This window comes from Synchiropus splendidus, chromosome 1 (assembly GCF_027744825.2).
Source record: "Synchiropus splendidus isolate RoL2022-P1 chromosome 1, RoL_Sspl_1.0, whole genome shotgun sequence".
Taxonomy (NCBI): domain Eukaryota; kingdom Metazoa; phylum Chordata; class Actinopteri; order Syngnathiformes; family Callionymidae; genus Synchiropus; species Synchiropus splendidus.
Window position 1 is genome coordinate 49,967,365 of NC_071334.1, and position 15,817 is coordinate 49,983,181.

At 45.4% G+C, this 15,817-nt stretch overlaps 2 protein-coding genes across 6 annotated transcripts in view; both read left to right on the forward strand.

The window, feature by feature from the left end:
* The window catches only part of xirp2a (xin actin binding repeat containing 2a), a 57,474-nt gene extending 47,093 nt beyond the window's left edge, over positions 1-10,381 (forward strand). For 4 of the 5 annotated variants that reach the window (XM_053883414.1, XM_053883423.1, XM_053883439.1 and 1 more), the window contains 3 exons: positions 470-9,572; positions 10,027-10,160; positions 10,235-10,381. In XM_053883414.1, coding sequence (XP_053739389.1) covers positions 470-9,572; positions 10,027-10,121 — 9,198 coding nt within the window. In that variant the 3' untranslated portion in view covers positions 10,122-10,160; positions 10,235-10,381. The remainder of the gene's footprint in view (positions 1-469; positions 9,573-10,026; positions 10,161-10,234) is intronic. The other variant, XM_053883432.1, reaches the window with a different exon arrangement.
* Positions 10,382-15,217: 4,836 nt separating this feature from the next.
* LOC128771588 (beta-1,3-galactosyltransferase 1-like) overlaps positions 15,218-15,817 on the forward strand; it is a 108,096-nt gene continuing 107,496 nt past the window's right edge. Inside the window, exon 1 of the mRNA XM_053887040.1 lies at positions 15,218-15,315. The gene's annotated coding sequence lies outside the window, so the exon portion shown is untranslated. The remainder of the gene's footprint in view (positions 15,316-15,817) is intronic.

The window sequence follows — 15,817 nt, forward strand, 5'->3', positions numbered from 1 at the left end:
GGATCATGTTTGACCGTGCGACGGTATTTCCCACTTTTACCTCTTCATATTTCATCCAGCTCTTACCATTATCACCATTTGTCTGTCACATCTGATGACAGGATGGAAAGGCTGGGGTTAACCGTTTTTTTACGGCCACATTTCTGTCAAGTCATAAAAGAGAGCTCAAATGGTGAGGAATTAACTGAGTTTCAGCAAATGTGCACAGTTCCTTTCCTACACTCCTCCTGTTATAATGGCCGATCGCTCAACATTTCATAACTCTCTCTGTCAGAGTGAGACAGAATTGGATTTAGCCGTCCAAACAATTTTGCTTTTTCATTTCAAAGCTGGAAAAGGCAAAGTAACAAATGTATGTCTTCTTGTAAAAAAATTTTCTCCTGTAATTATGCATTTTATTTTTGGTATGACCACATTTCTGTTTATGTATAAGTACACAATCCTTCACCAAACCGATTATCAACTGCAGGTTGATGTGGATTTCAACCAGTTCCAGTGGACACCAGTGAACCAGTCATCCAAAGTTTCCACAGTTACAAGTCACGAAAGGTCTGCTGTACAATCTGCCTCGACATCAGTGTCCGCAGCAACGGAGTCGCGTGGGTCAACAGATTATTTTCCACCTCCGCCCATGAATGTTGAACTATCGCAGGACGTTTCTCATCATACAGCTGGCCAGCAAAAGTTCAGCGCTCACAAAGAGCAGTACTTTACGAACAAGAGCATGGCTGAGCTCAAGCGTCTGTACAAGCACATTCATCCTGAGGTGCGCAAAAACCTTGAGGAAGACTTTTTAAACCAGCTCAGCGAGGCAGAAATAAAGCAATTGGAAAGCGAGGAAGTGGTGGGAGATGTCCAGCAAGCCTGCTTCCTGTTCGAGAACGATGGCAACAGCCACAGCGAGTGTTCCAGCCCTGACAGGGAGTCTGTGGAGTGGGATGAGATACTCAGAGGAGAAGTGGAGTCCAGGCGCTGGATGTTTGAGAACAAGCCATTAGATACAATTAAGGATGACACGCCAGATGAAGATGAGGACACCAAACTTGCACAACAGGAAATCATCGCTGGAAAAGATGTCAGGTACACAGCTTGGATGTTCGAGACTCAACCGATGGATGCGTTAGGGACCGAGGACGGTGGAGGTAGTGATCACTCCAAAAACACAGCTGATCTCGCTCGAGGCGATGTCCGCACTGCCACTTGGCTCTTTGAGACTCAGCCTTTGGATTACCTGAATAAGATTTATCAAGAAGATGAGGCAGATGCAGAAGCTGTCGTCACAAAAGACATCACCGGGGGTGATGTTAAAACAGCGAGATATCTGTTCGAGACGCAGCATTTGGATTCTCTGGGCAAGACTGAAACCATTGAGGAGAGCCGCATTCTGAGCCTCAAGTCCGAGCGGGAAGAGAACAGAGGGGATGTGAAGACGACCACACGCATGTTTGAGACGCAGCCCATGTGTGTCATCAGAGGCGATTCAGGAGAGATGCTGGAGATCACCACCATCAGCAGGGAAGAGACAGAAAAGGGGGACGTGAAGACGTCTCGCTGGATGTTTGAAACCCAACCTCTGGATATGATCAACAAAGACCCAGCACAAGTCAAGCTCATATGTGGCATCTCAATAGATGAAAGCGTGCAAGGTGGCGTCAACAAAGGATGCTGGCTGTTTGAAACAAAGACACTGGACACCATTAAGGATGAAGAATGGGAAAGCTCCAGGTGGCAGAAGGAAGAAATCATCGGTGCTGACGTAAGGAAACACTGCTTAGTTTTTGAGACTCAGCCGATGGATACTTTGAAAGACAATGACAACGCACGACCATTGCCTTCTGAAGAGATCGTCGGCGGTGATGTGCAAACTGCAAAGCATCTCTTTGAAACGGTGCCTATGGAAAACCTGAAGGAACTCAGTGAAGTGGGAAAACTTCAGAAAATGGTTGCGTCTGAAGAGGAAAGGGGAGATGTGAGGCATCAGAAGTGGGTTTTTGAAAGCCAGCCGCTGGAAAATATAAGAGAGGAGAAAAAGAAAATCACAAGAACTGTGAACATTGAAGATCTCGACAAAGGCGATGTGTCAAATTACAAAGAAAGATTTGAAAGTATGGACTTAAGCAAATGCGAGGAAACCCAAAAGATTCAAGTGGAGGGTGTCACCAGTGGATCTGTCAGATCCAACACAGTTCTCTTCGAATCGACTCCTATGTATGCCATGCAAGACAGCTCTGGCCATTACCACGAGGTGAAGACTGTAAGGCGAGAGGAGATCGTAAAGGGAGACGTGCGAAGCTGTAGGTGGATGTTTGAGACCCGACCCATCGACGAGTTTGACGAGAGCATTGACAAGTTTCAGATCATTAAAGGCATATCTAAGCAGGAGATTGAGTCAGGGGATGTCAAAACAGCTAAGTGGTTGTTTGAGACTCAGCAGCTTGATGCCATCAAATATTTCAATAGTTCGGAGGTGGAAGAAAACAGCGTGAAGACAGACATTGAAATTCAAAAGGGAGACGTTAAAACTTGCAGGTGGTTGTTCGAAACGCAACCAATGGATGTTTTGTACGAAAAGGTGGAAAGGAGCGAGTCAGATGTCGAAGAGGTGCACAAAGGGGATGTCAAAACATGCACTTGGCTCTTCGAGACTCAGACACTAGACAACATACGGGATCATTCCGAGTCTGAGTCAGAGACCATTTTGAGGACTTGTACAGTGAAACAAGAGGACATCCAAGGAAAGGACGTGCGTCTTGCCCGTTTCCTTTTTGAAACAGAGAACCTTGAAAACATTGGAAGTGAGGACAGTGAGTCTTTTAGAAGAGTGACTGAAATTGATATTCACTCGGGAGATGTTTCTAGGATGAAATACATCTTTGAGAACCAGTCGTCAGACATAATGAGCTCCACTTCCAAGGAAACAATGCAGAAGTTAAAAACACAACAAGCTGAAGACATCCAGAGAGGGAATGTGGTCAATTGCACCTGGATGTTTGAAAATCACCCCATCGATTCCATTCAAGATGAATCCCATGAGCTCCGAGAAATCCGTACAGTGACTGACATTCAAGGAGGTGATGTTGACAAAGGCCGCTTCATTTTTGAAACCTTCTCCTTAGACAGGATTAAAGAGGCATCCACAGAGACTGAGATTTCCAACCTCACCAGCACTATCAGAAGCGAAATAGAGAAAGGAGACGTCAAAAATTACACCATGATGTTTGAGACGCAGCCACTTTATGCCATTCGTGACAAAGACGGACACTACCATGAAGTCACCACAGTGACCAAGGAAGAGGTTTTGCGAGGAGATGTGGTTGGAGCCCGATGGCTCTTTGAAACAAAACCTTTGGATTGCATCCGTGATTCGGAGGAAGTTTACATCATCAAAGCTGTCACCGAAGAAGACATTAATAAAGGGGATGTAAGTTCTGCAAGGTGGAAGTTTGAAACGCAACCTCTGGATAAAATCACAGAAGAGATCAAAGTCATGTCAAAAACTGTTGCAGATGTCCAAGGCGGTGACGTGAAAACAAACAAACATCGATTTGAGACTGATGAAATGTCTCAAAAATTAATCCGAACGGTGAGTGTGAGTGAAATTCAAAAAGGTGACGTAAGATCTGCAACATGGATGTTTGAAACACGCACAATAGACGAGATCCACGGTGAAGGCACGGAGTATGACGGAATGGAAAGAGTGACTAAGGAGGAAGTGATGAAAGGGGATGTCAAGCAATCTGTCTGGCTCTTTGAGAAGCAACCGCTTGACACTATCAAAGAAACGGATGGCACTGAGCTCATCGTCACCAAAGAGGAAATACCAAAAGCTGATGTCAGGACTACAACGTGGTTGTTTGAGAGAACTCCTTTTGATGAATTTAATGAGAGCACCGTGGAGAAGAAAGAGATTATTGGTAAAAGTATTAAGGAGACGCTTGAGGAACTTTACTGTCAGAAAATGGTTAACTCACAAGGAATCCTCATCGAGGCAGATGAAATCGGAGACGTTCGCATGGCAAAATACAAACTGATGAACCAGGACAGCCCACAGATACAAAAGGAAGAAATTATTAGAGGAGATTTGAGCAACATCATGATGAACCTTCTGAACCGGAGAGAGACGACAGAGCGAGGGATAACCATTGATGAGGAGGAGCGGGGGAACATCAACACCACATTGGAGCAGCTCCTCAACCAGGAAAAGGGTTTAAGCGTTGAGAAAGAGGAAGTAGTCCGTGGTGACATTCAGGAGGCCATTAATAACCTGCTGAAGAGCGAAGGTTCCTCTAAGAGTGGCATCCTGATTCAGGAAGATGAGAAAGGAGATGTGAGGATGACTATATATTCCCTCTTAAACAAAGAAGAGGGTGCAAGCATGGCGAAAGAGGAAATTATACAAGGTAACGTTAGCAAGACACTCCACCGACTTCTTTCCAACGCAGGAGACGATGCCACCAAAAGGATCAGGGTTGGAGATTCCGAGAGGGGCAACGTCAGTTTTTACACCACGTGCATCGAGTCTGGAGCCTTAGATTATCTGAGGCAACTTCAGTATGAATCAGGTGAATCTGTGGAAGTGTTGAAAAAGGAGCAGATCATCGGTGGTGACATCGAGGAAACCAAAATTCTACTGCGGAAAAATCAACAGGAGATCGGCCGCACAGTGGCAGAGGAAGACATAGTCCCTGGGGATGTGGGTAGCATTGTGAAGGACTTCATGACGGAGCCGACTGTGACTTACAGAAACCTGGAGAAAAATGATATTGTTAAGGGCGACGTCAATGCAGCTTTGGATTCACTGTCTCAAGCCATCAATCAAAAAGTGGTGATGGAGAAGGAGGAGGTGGTGAAAGGGGACATTAGCACAACCTTAAAATATCTAGAGGAGGCTCAGCACCAATCCAGAGAGTTAGAGAGGCCTGAAATTGTCAGGGGAGACATTCAAGGTGCTCTGCAGTCATTGGAGAGATCTGTAACGATGAAAACAGAAGTAACTGTTGATGATCTGGTGCCAGGTGACATCAAAGGGACGCTGAAGTCCCTGGAGGAGGCTAAGCAAGCAGTGAAAGAGGTGGAAAAAGAGGAGATTGTCCATGGAGACATTCACACAGCAATGCTGTGTTTACATGAAGCCTCCAGCGAGAAGAGGACCTATCAGCATCAAGTGAGCGAACAGGGGGACGTTAAAGCCACCATTCAGATGTTCCTGGAGCCCACAAATTCTCCACGAATGCGGCGCAGGGGGAGCATTGAAGGAGATGTGAAAACATCTATTAAATCTCTGTACGAGGGCCAGGAAACCACACAGGTGGAAAAAGAAGAAGTGGTTAAAGGGGATGTTCAAGGCACTATCAAGTGTCTCATGCAAAAAAAAGAGTACACCAAACCAAAACGCGTGTATACTCACAAGAAAGCAAAGGCATCTGTGAAAAATCCTTTAAGTGTAAATCAGGTGGAGCATGAACGCTTACACGAGGCGAGGAGGGAGAGTGACTGTTCAGCTCCAGCTGTGAAGAACCTGACTCAGATTGGTGAGTCACAGAAGCACACACAGCGGCTCAATGAAAGTAAATCAGTGAAAACGCAGGTGCTCACCCAAGAGGACCACTCTTCCACTGTATCCAAAACAGACAATACTTCTGGGTCCTCTCAACAGATGAGCATGAAAGACCATAAACAGAAAGTGTTGCCCGCGCAGAAGACACAATCCCCCAAGCCCATTATGATAAAGAACAAACAAATGACTAATAATGGGAGCTCAGAGACCAAAGCAGCTGGTGTGGACATAGTGCAGGTTTTACACAACGCATCTCAAAAAAACATTTCACAGAAGCAAATATCTGAAGCAAAGACAACCAAACAGGTGCAGACTACATTGATGGAGAGAACAGTCACGCAGAAGCAGAGCGTGATGATGTCTGACGCGACGTCAGAGAAGCAGAAGGGCAGTAAAATGCTCTCACAAAAAGAAAGCCATAAAAATCTGAAGATCAATCACCGTAATCTTGATATGATCGGAGGGAAAGGTTTGATTAAAAAGGGTAAACCAGAAATTCACTTCCCCCCTCCACCGTCATCACCGCCGCCATCTTCAGAGTCTGAGCTATCCCTTCCTCCGCCGCCGTCGCCGGTACTGGAGTGTCCTGCTACCCTGTCATCTACTATTACGAGGCAGGACAGTGACCTCCCACCTCCTCCGTCTCCTGTGGTGTGCTCGAAGGCTGAGTCAGAGTTCTTTCCACCGCCACCTCCACCACCACCCCCAGTTCTTCCTGGCCAAGACTTTCTTCCTCCACCGCCAATGATGGAAGAGCTCAACACCACGCCTCAGCCAGCTACTGTTAAATATGGCAAACCCATTGGAAAGCCTTTATATAAGGTACCCAATCCCCTGGAACCCCAGAAGCCCATACAAGTTAAACCCAAATGGCAGAAAAAGGTGGCATGTCCTCAGCCTCAGCCTGAGCCTCAAAACCCTCATGGTACTCAGCGATTGACAGCCGAAGCGAAAGCAGCTACCCAGGAACTTCAGATAAAAACATCCACAAAGATTGAAGAAAAAAGACAAACACAAGCTGAAATGGTTTCAGTGTCAGCCTCAGAGATGCCAAATATACCACCGATTAAACCTGTTCCAAAAGAAAGTCCACAACCACGTCGAAAAGTATTCATTCCGCCTATCAAACTGCCTCCGACCCCAGAGCCTGCTTCGGAACCTAAGCCGAGGCCATACGCCCGTAAATTTAAAACCCCGCTCATGCTTGCAGAAGAAAAATATCGTCAGCAGCGGATGGAGAAAGAGGATATTGGGAAAAGTGGAGTTTCAACTCCCACCTCTCCGCCAGTTAATATGAAAGCACCTTCCCCTGTTCCCGCCTCAGGCGTTACGCTTGCACAGAACTTGGCGAAAGACGTGGCCAGAGAAGCAACAATAGACAATGCTGGTACAAATATTCTCAGGGAAGTTTCTGACACCTCAGTAAAGAAGACTCCTTCCCAAATTCCCAAAAAGCCTTTGATCTCCAACATGAATAAAAAAACTGGATATTCAAGCATGTCCACGGATCAAAGAAATGACTTAAGCAAGGACATTAAAAAGGCACCGGCAGAGGTCATTAAGAAAACGCAAACAACCCCCGACATCCAAAGACAATCCGTTGGCGTATCATCACATTGCGAGACGGCACGTGTTGAAGTCCAGTCACACTCTAAAGTGGTCACTTCCGTCACTCATGAACAGTCGATTAAAAAATCCAGCACCAAGTCAATCACAGCTTCACAGAGTGCTGTCCAGGAGAATGTAAATGCTCAGAGCCTGGCGGGGGCGCCGGCGAGAGCAGAAGATGTGAAGAATATCAATGAACGCCCCACACAAGAAGGGAAAGTGATTCCATCTCAACCCACAAAGATTCCAAAGGTTACACCAAGCTTCAAGGTGAAAACATTTAAAATGCCACCAGCTAAAAAGGAGGAGGATCACTTGAGTGAGATGGAGGTTTTCAAAACTGAAAAGAAAAGCAGTCAGTCACAAAAAAGTGAAATTATCAGTCAGCAGAGGACGATGAAGACTGAAGTGGTTTCTGAGAGAAAAGTAAGGGAGACCCAAAAGCTAGGTGCCACACCTGGGATGGAAGCACGTTTAGAGAAACAAAAGAATGAGAGTGATGTTACACTTTCGCCTGCTGTTACTGTCTTAATGCCGAAGGAATTAAAGAAGAAAGCTCCTCCAGCTGAAGGCCACGCACTCCTCTCACACAGCAAACAGAGCGTGACGGAGGAGCGTGTTCAACAACACCAGGAGGCTGTGATGATGGCAAGTGTCGCGCAAGAGAGCCGTCAGGGGCAGCAGGTCGTTTCTCAGCAAAGTCACCTCATGAAGCAACCAAAGGCGGAAACCCATCAAATTACCGGCAGCTCAAAAGAAGTGCGGGGCGTGCTGGTCAAGGAGAGCGGCAAAATGACCCGTCAAATTGAAATGCGATCTGAAGAAAAGACGCATTTGGAGAAAATTGAAGTCATGCAAAGGCTCCTGACTCAAATTAAAGATCTAGTGGAGGCGCCAAGTAAAATTGATTCCCACACTGTTGGTCTCATCATCACGGGGCTTCCGTTATGGTCGTTCAGCCTAGAGGAGAAAAACAACTTGAATGAACTAGCTAAACATCAAAATAAGAAAAAGCTTAAAGACATGCTGCAGTACGTGAGCAACATTCTGCAGGCCAAGATTTTGTTTTTAGAGGAAAGTATTTCACATGAGGTGAATGAGGAGAAAAGAAAAGAGCCTCCCGCGGTGCCGCCGAAGCCTGACAAGACCGTCAGTGGGACAAAGATATCCAAAATCAGCATTGGCTCATCAAAAACGGAGAAGAAGGTGTTTGAAGGGAAACGGATTGTTCATGAAAGTAAATTGCATCAGGAGACGGCAGATCAGAGCGTCTGTTCTCCCTTGGCGAGCATTCGCACTCCCTCGCCCACTTTCATAAGTATTGAATCAAGGAGAATAGATTCCCCACTCGGAGCAACTCCTTCTCCTCCACCTTACAAGTCAGTGGGGACACCTCCACCTCCTCCCCGAAAGACCTACACACCCACATTGAGCAGAGCCTCACCGTCTCCTACACTTTGCCGCTCTGAGAAGCTTATGAAACTGAGGGATACCACCTCAAAGCTCTCAGTCGGAATAACTCCTCCACCTCACACGACGGTGCCGGAGTTTTTGGCTACTGAAATAAGTCAATCGTCTACTTGCGACAGAGAAACCCCTGATCAAACTGAGCAAGGATTAGTGGATGTCACAGAAATGGTGGACTCGATGATGACCGTGAGGGATAAAAAGTCTTTCTTTGAGGAGGCTCAAAAGGCCGAAATTAACCGGAATTACATTCGGAAGGATCCGATTGAAATCCCGGAACGACTTGGACCTGATGTGGACGAAGGAGCCGAGGCTGTGACTATAGACCTCATGAAAGAAGATCTCCCCAGAGTGGACTTGTCCAAACTTGTCAACAGATTTGAGTCCCCAAAACCAAAGGTGTATCCGAGAAAAGAGCCAATTGTTATCAAAGAGCGACTCGGAAGTGACACAGAAGATACCGATGCTGATCCGCACACTCCAAAAACGGAGGAAATCCCGTCTTTCAACGTGAAAGCCATTAAAGATGTTTTTGAGACGGGACAGCACAGTTCCCAAGCTGCCAGAGAGCTCCGAGAACAAATAGAAAGACGGGAACAAAACTCGGTCCACTCAGAGCCGTTCGGTCACTCTCAGGCGACCTCACTCACAGAGGGCTTCTCCTGCATTGATGACTTTGGAAACATGACCAGAGAGATGAGGAGTGAGATGCATTCTGAGAGCTCCTTTACCCGAGGTAACCCACCGTCCTACGCAGAAGTGGTGAGAGGTTCTGTTCCAACACTCGACATGCTTCCAGAGGCCTCTGCCGAGGAGCTGCTGAGAAACTTTCAGCAGTCGTGGGCTGAAAGTCAAGCAGTGTTCCAGAACCTGGGCTTCAGTGTCACAGAGCAGCGGACCGCTCAGACTGTAACACATCAACAGGAGACCGTCAGGACGGGTAAACTTTGCCACCGCGCATGAGGATGCTTTACTGACGGTGTGTGTAACAAGTGTATGTGGGTGGTGTAACTGCCTGAAGAGAAGGTTGTGTTAACATTGAATGCTTCAATCGATCTAACTTTTTTTTTGCATTTGAATTGCATTTCAGCAACATTGGACTTTCACTGGAACTTGAATTGCTTTCCCTCACAAGCAATGATGTTGACTAACGTTTTACCGCCTATTTTTGCCATACAAAAAATAAATGCCAGGACTAATGTGTTGATGAAAGAGTTTGGTGTTCAAAATGTCTTGTGAACATTCATTTTACGATATTTGGGTTACATATATACTCTCTGTGTTAGCCAGTCATTTTTCCCAATTTGCATCATCTCCCTCCAACATTTGAGTTCAAAGAACTGCGGTGACTTGAAATGGTTATGTGACGGAACAATTTGCCTTTTTTTTTGCAGAAAATTCGAGTTCCAGAGTCCGAACTGTGCAGGGTGTGTCGGAAGAGGGTGTACCCCATGGAATCGCTGATCGCAGACAAACAAAACTTTCATAAGAGCTGCTTTCGCTGCGAGCACTGCAGAGGCACGCTAAGGTGAAACAATTCCTGATGGGTCAGAACCTTTGCTCTTTGTATCTAATCTTTTCATGTGCTTTGGCTTTCAACAGTCTTGGCAACTACGCCGCTCTCCATGGACGCATGTACTGCAAACCCCACTATATGCAGCTGTTCGCATCAAAGGGAAATTATGACGAGGGATTTGGACAGAAGCCACACAAAGATCTGTGGAACAATAAGAGTTTGGTTAAATCCCCATCACCTGAAAAGAAATCTCCAGACTGCAGATCCACTCCTGGCCAGTTCACTACTGTAGATGGTGATGTCAGCATTTCTGAGGCTGAAAGTAGGAAACCGGCTAGTAAGATTTCTGTAGTTTGGCCTCCTCAAACTGATTCCCCCCAAAAGTCGTTCACCATTGAGGAAGAGTTAAGATTGGTTAAGCCATCATGGCCACCTACAAATCATGAAGAGGAGCAAGATGTGATCAGTCCAGATAGTGACCAAGCACTAGTGCCCAACGATGCTCCAGGATATTCAAGTGCCAGTTTGCCAGAGGATCTAAGAGACCCAGGGGCAACTGAAGAGCAGTTTTCACCTCCACTGGTTGCAGAAGAAGCCCCTAATAACACTCAAAGTCAAGTACCCGAAAGGTCAAGCAGCAGCGCTGAAGCAGAGGAGCAAGTGGAATCTGAAATCGACTCCATCGCCAAAATGGAAGACCAAAGTGAGGAGAATGCTGTGGAAAGCATAAGTGCACAGGCAGAAGAGAAGAAGAGTGAAGAAGGTGCAGAGGAGGTGAATGTGAATGGACGCTGCGAGCAGATGGAAAGTGTGTTGGATGAGAAGGGCGGCGATGGCGGGGTGAACCGTGAAGAGGTGGGAAATGTCATGTTAACAGATGAGGGGGTGACAGACGGACAGACTCTGAATACAAACAACAACAATAGCAAAGAGGCAACTGGAGCCGACTGCGAAATTTGGTTCCGAGAGATTAATGAAGGAGAGGATCATCGCTCCTCATCCGAGACAGGCTCAAGAGCAGCACTTTCTTCGCCGAGTGAAAACTCTGACAGGATGCCAACCCAAGTGTGGCGATTGGCAGAGCGGGGCGATGCTGTCGTGTCAGCGGGTGCCAAATGTACCGAATCCGCAGACTGCTTCTCGGAGACAGATTGCTTCGTAGATAAAGCCGAGGGGCCGTTCTCTTTAACCGATGAGCCAAAGACTAGCGCGTCGCGCTTCCTGGAGGATATATTTGCTGGCCTGAGCACTCAAAGCTCCACTCTCCTGTCGGATTTCAACCCAGAAATCTTTGGCCAATCTGCTCTGGGATCACCGCAAGGGTCAACCCTCGATGACCTTTTGGATTTTGGGAAGGACTGGCAAGAAAGCACAGAGAGAAGATCAGAGAAGGAGAGCGGCATGACTCGCAAGGAGGATGACCTTTGTGGATGGGATGACGGTACCCTGACAGTAGAGGAGCAGATCAAGAGGAATAGATTCTACGACGACGATGAGGACTCTTGATTCTCTAAGATAATCGACACAATTGACCGCTTTTAACTACACATTCACGTCCATGGAGGGATAATCTGCTTCGACTTTTGTTTTGTAACACAATATTTCTGCTATTTCATGTGATATCTGCACCTGGTGTGCACATTGAAACCCTTTGTTCTTGCAGCTACGTTCTTTGTGACACATTTTTATCCACTATGTTTTAGAAAAAAAAAGCATTTGTGTTATTATCAGTTCTAGATTGAATGAATGGCTGTTTTGTTTGTGTTAATATTTTTTTCCATTTTTTTTTCGGTTGAAATAAAGGGTCTTGACCTGCTGATGGAGCGTTGTTGTTTTTCTCTCCACACGTGCGGGTTGTGCAGACACGACACAGCCATCTGAGAGCTCTTTAAAGTTATGTCCATTGATTTTTTTTTTTTACTGATACATTAACAGTGTCGTAGGAGTTACAGCGAGTGTCAGCTCAAATGGATCAGCTTATACATTAGCACCCTATTGTCAGTTAAGCAATCGCCGCCTCTAAATATGGTCCTTGATTATGATAAGAAAACTCCGGTCCGCTGACTTTTGCTGACTCCTCTCTTCAGTCAAAGAAGGAAACACAGCGCATCGTTCAATAATTCAAAATCCCGCTCATAAGTTGCTGTTTGGCACTTTTTTTAATTGGACATTTCCTCCATGGTGGCGCTTGGAAGTGACAAGCCAGTTGAAAGGCTTCTTTAATGCATTTTTAAATACTTTGTTTTCCGACCATACAATTAAAAAAAACTGTGATGTGCGAACGAATTGGAGAAAAATCCCAGATGGTCTCACTCACTACCTCACTCATCTCATCTCCACATTTTGGATGTAAAATTCACGATTTGATTCTACTTTAAGAACACAACGGCTCATTTGGAAGGGAAACTTGCCATCGAAAACATAGACGCTCAAACACAATATGACTTTGTGAGAAATAAATAAATAAATGAAATAAAACAGCTGATGTTTAGTCATTCCTGCTCATTTAAAATGAACCCTAGCGGAGCGTGTCAGATGGTAGTTTTAATTATGTTTGAAGACACTTAATGATTTTGTTGCTCAGAAATTAACTTTGGAATGAGAAAATGCATTGCATACTAGTCACTCACATCACTGTAGATACATAAATATTAATGACAGAATCTGTCAGGTCAAATACAAACCTAGTGATAATCAGACAGTGATGCATTAGAAACAAGGTCATATAAACAATGCTTTTGATGCTCACTGCTCCCTTATGATTAGATATTATGCGCACGAACGGACCGTCTCAGGCTCCATTCTCCATCAGAATACAAGTATAGGGAAGCTTCTTCACCTGATCTTATTAGCCACTGAGATGACAGGAAACTTGGGTGTGGACCCATCTTTTCATGCTCGCTGAGGTCGCTGCCAGTTTGACCCCCAGCTTCAGTCTACTACACCTGTCTGTACATCCACCTCATCTGCAGAGACCCGGCAGGTGGAGTGACGCAATGTTCACAAGCACTTTTCATCAGTTTTCTTTAAAAAAAAAATATGCCAAATTCAAATTATTTATTGGAGAAAAAAGCCTTGACACCAGCCATCGGCATGGTGACTGAAAAAAAACCAAATCTCTTAGACTGAAAACTGTAAAGAACCATTTGTGGGGGGAATAATTTAGAGCTAAATTTAGCACTTAGTCTATTTTCACATTCAAGTTCATTGACTGATGAGCTCTAAATAATCTCTCTAATGCAAATAGAAAATCATACACTCACACAATCACCCAAAGATTATTATTGTCTTCATTAACCTCTTATGGTGTATTTATGTATTTATGGGCTGTGGGCGCCACACAAGCATAAGGAGCTCAAACCAACTAAACACTGAAAGAACCCACATCTCCGCAACCCAGAGTCGCTTCCAGCTAGAATTGATCCTTGCTAGAGTGCAGCATTAACCACTTGCCACGGTGCTGCTCAGTAATGAAGCTGTTTGCAGAAATTAATGCAATTACTATTACATATTTATTACTTGTGGGGCTTTTAAAGATGTTTTAATATTCATAAAATATTGGATCAAAAGCAGACTGTTAAAAAGAGAGAATGGTGGATGGCTATGATGCACTAAACATTCCCTTTTTATTCAAAATTCAAATTAAAAGATTCAGATTTCACATTTGACACAAAGTTATTTATTTATCCACAGGAATGTGCACTGATTTTTTTTTTTTTTTTTTTTGCGGGGGGTGAGGGCGTGGGGTAGTTGGTCAAGTCGGAAAATAGAGCACCCATTGCAAAAAGATATTCTTGTTATTGTGTCGGTTTATTTGGATTTACAAACGTTAAACTGCTCTATTCACTTATGTTGCTGTCTGGTCACACAACTTCACAAAATCATTGGGAAAAAAATCTACATTAAGATACAAATAAAGATTTTCAACATGAAGAAAGAATGGGTTCCAAAAGAAAACAGGGCCGATGAGGGACATGCGTGACTTTATTTTTTTAGCCCGAGATAACAGTTATCTTGAGATAACTGTTATCTCGTGATAATTATTATCTCGAGAAACGATTACTTCCTATAACCACTATGTCTCCCATGGCTTCGTAACTGTTCGTCAACGTTGTTATTCGCTGTCGGCAAGTCAGAATATTGCCGACGGCAAAGTCTGTGCGCTTTTAACACTGATCAAGTGCCTTCTCCTCGAAATAATACCACATGTGGCATGCATGACTTTATTTTTTGGGGGGTTTGCAGATACAAATCATCTTGAGATAATTTGTATCTCGGTATTAAAAAAATAAAGTCATGCATGTCATATGTCATATCTATAGCTTTTCCACATATGGTATTATTTTGAGTAGAAGGCGCTTGATCAGAGTGTTAAAAGTGCAGAGACTTGCAGACAGTGACTGACAACGTTGACGAACAGTTACGAAGCCATGGGAGACATAGTGGTTCCAGGAGGACGGATACAAAATGCTTTGCCAGAGAGGCAGTTATGCAGGCGCTGACATTTACAATTGTATCTTGAGATAAAAATTATCTGGAGATCTCGGACAAAAAAAAATAAAGTCATGAACGCCATATCCAAAAAAAAAAAAAAATAATAAAATAAATAAAAAACACATGTCACTTCCAGGGCTCCGTAAGATAGTTCGGATCGAAGCATTGTAAATTCTTAAATTCATTAACCGCACATTCATCCATTTTCTTCCGGATGTACATCCGCAGCTTGAATTTACGCGCGGGCCAAAAATAAGTTTCCAGCGCGCTCTACAGATGACGCAAGTGATCCACGTCTCAAAAGACGCTCTTTCGTGGGCAGAGGACATGGATTGGAACGTGTTTGGCGGAGTCACCGTCAACAGCCGTCCATCCTCGGGGAGCCGTCCAGAGCGCCTCCCCGAGCTCGGCTGTATTTGTGCTCTGATGCCATCGGATCATCCGGCCATGACTCTGTTGCTTGAAAGTCAATCACCAGTGTCCTCCTCGCGCTCGCTCCTGATTGGCTGCCCTCGCGCCCCCAGGAGGCTGCTGATTGGCTGCTCAGCCGGCTGCCCCCCCGCGAGGCTGCCGCGCGAGCCGCAGAGCAGACGGAGCATCCGCGCGGTGCTGAACGGTCCAGACCTGCGAGTTCTGCGGAGCTCTGACCCGGAGGCGAGTCCGCAACACTCGGGTAGGTGCTTTGAAGCAGTTTCTCCTCTCTTTTGTGGAACCTTTAACTCGTCCAGGACTGTCTGGGAAGTGAATGAGCGCGTGCCGTCTGTGGCTCCTTAGTGCAGTGGACGCCGCTTCGCTGGCTGCGCGCGTGAGAGCCAGCAACCAGTAGCATAAGTAGATGAGTGCTCTGTGCACGAGCCATTATGGTGGCTACAAACGATGGATCTGCCTGCTAATCTGTGACACTTAACGTCCACACCATCCGTCACCAGAGTTGATCGCCTTCTCCCTCTCAGAGTTAGTGGCGTGCCGTTCCACCGCCGTCTCTTTGAAGGCTGTGGGACTCTTCTAAAATCCTCCTGACCTCTGCCTGTTCATGCTGAAGGCACGCTGCCTTTTTTTTGTCTTCCCCTCACCAGAACTGGACCAGCTTCCACTCAAACTAGATTAAACATGCTTTGAGAATTCAGAGTACCAGTAAATAATAGAATAACAACCTGCCATTTAGCCCAATGTTA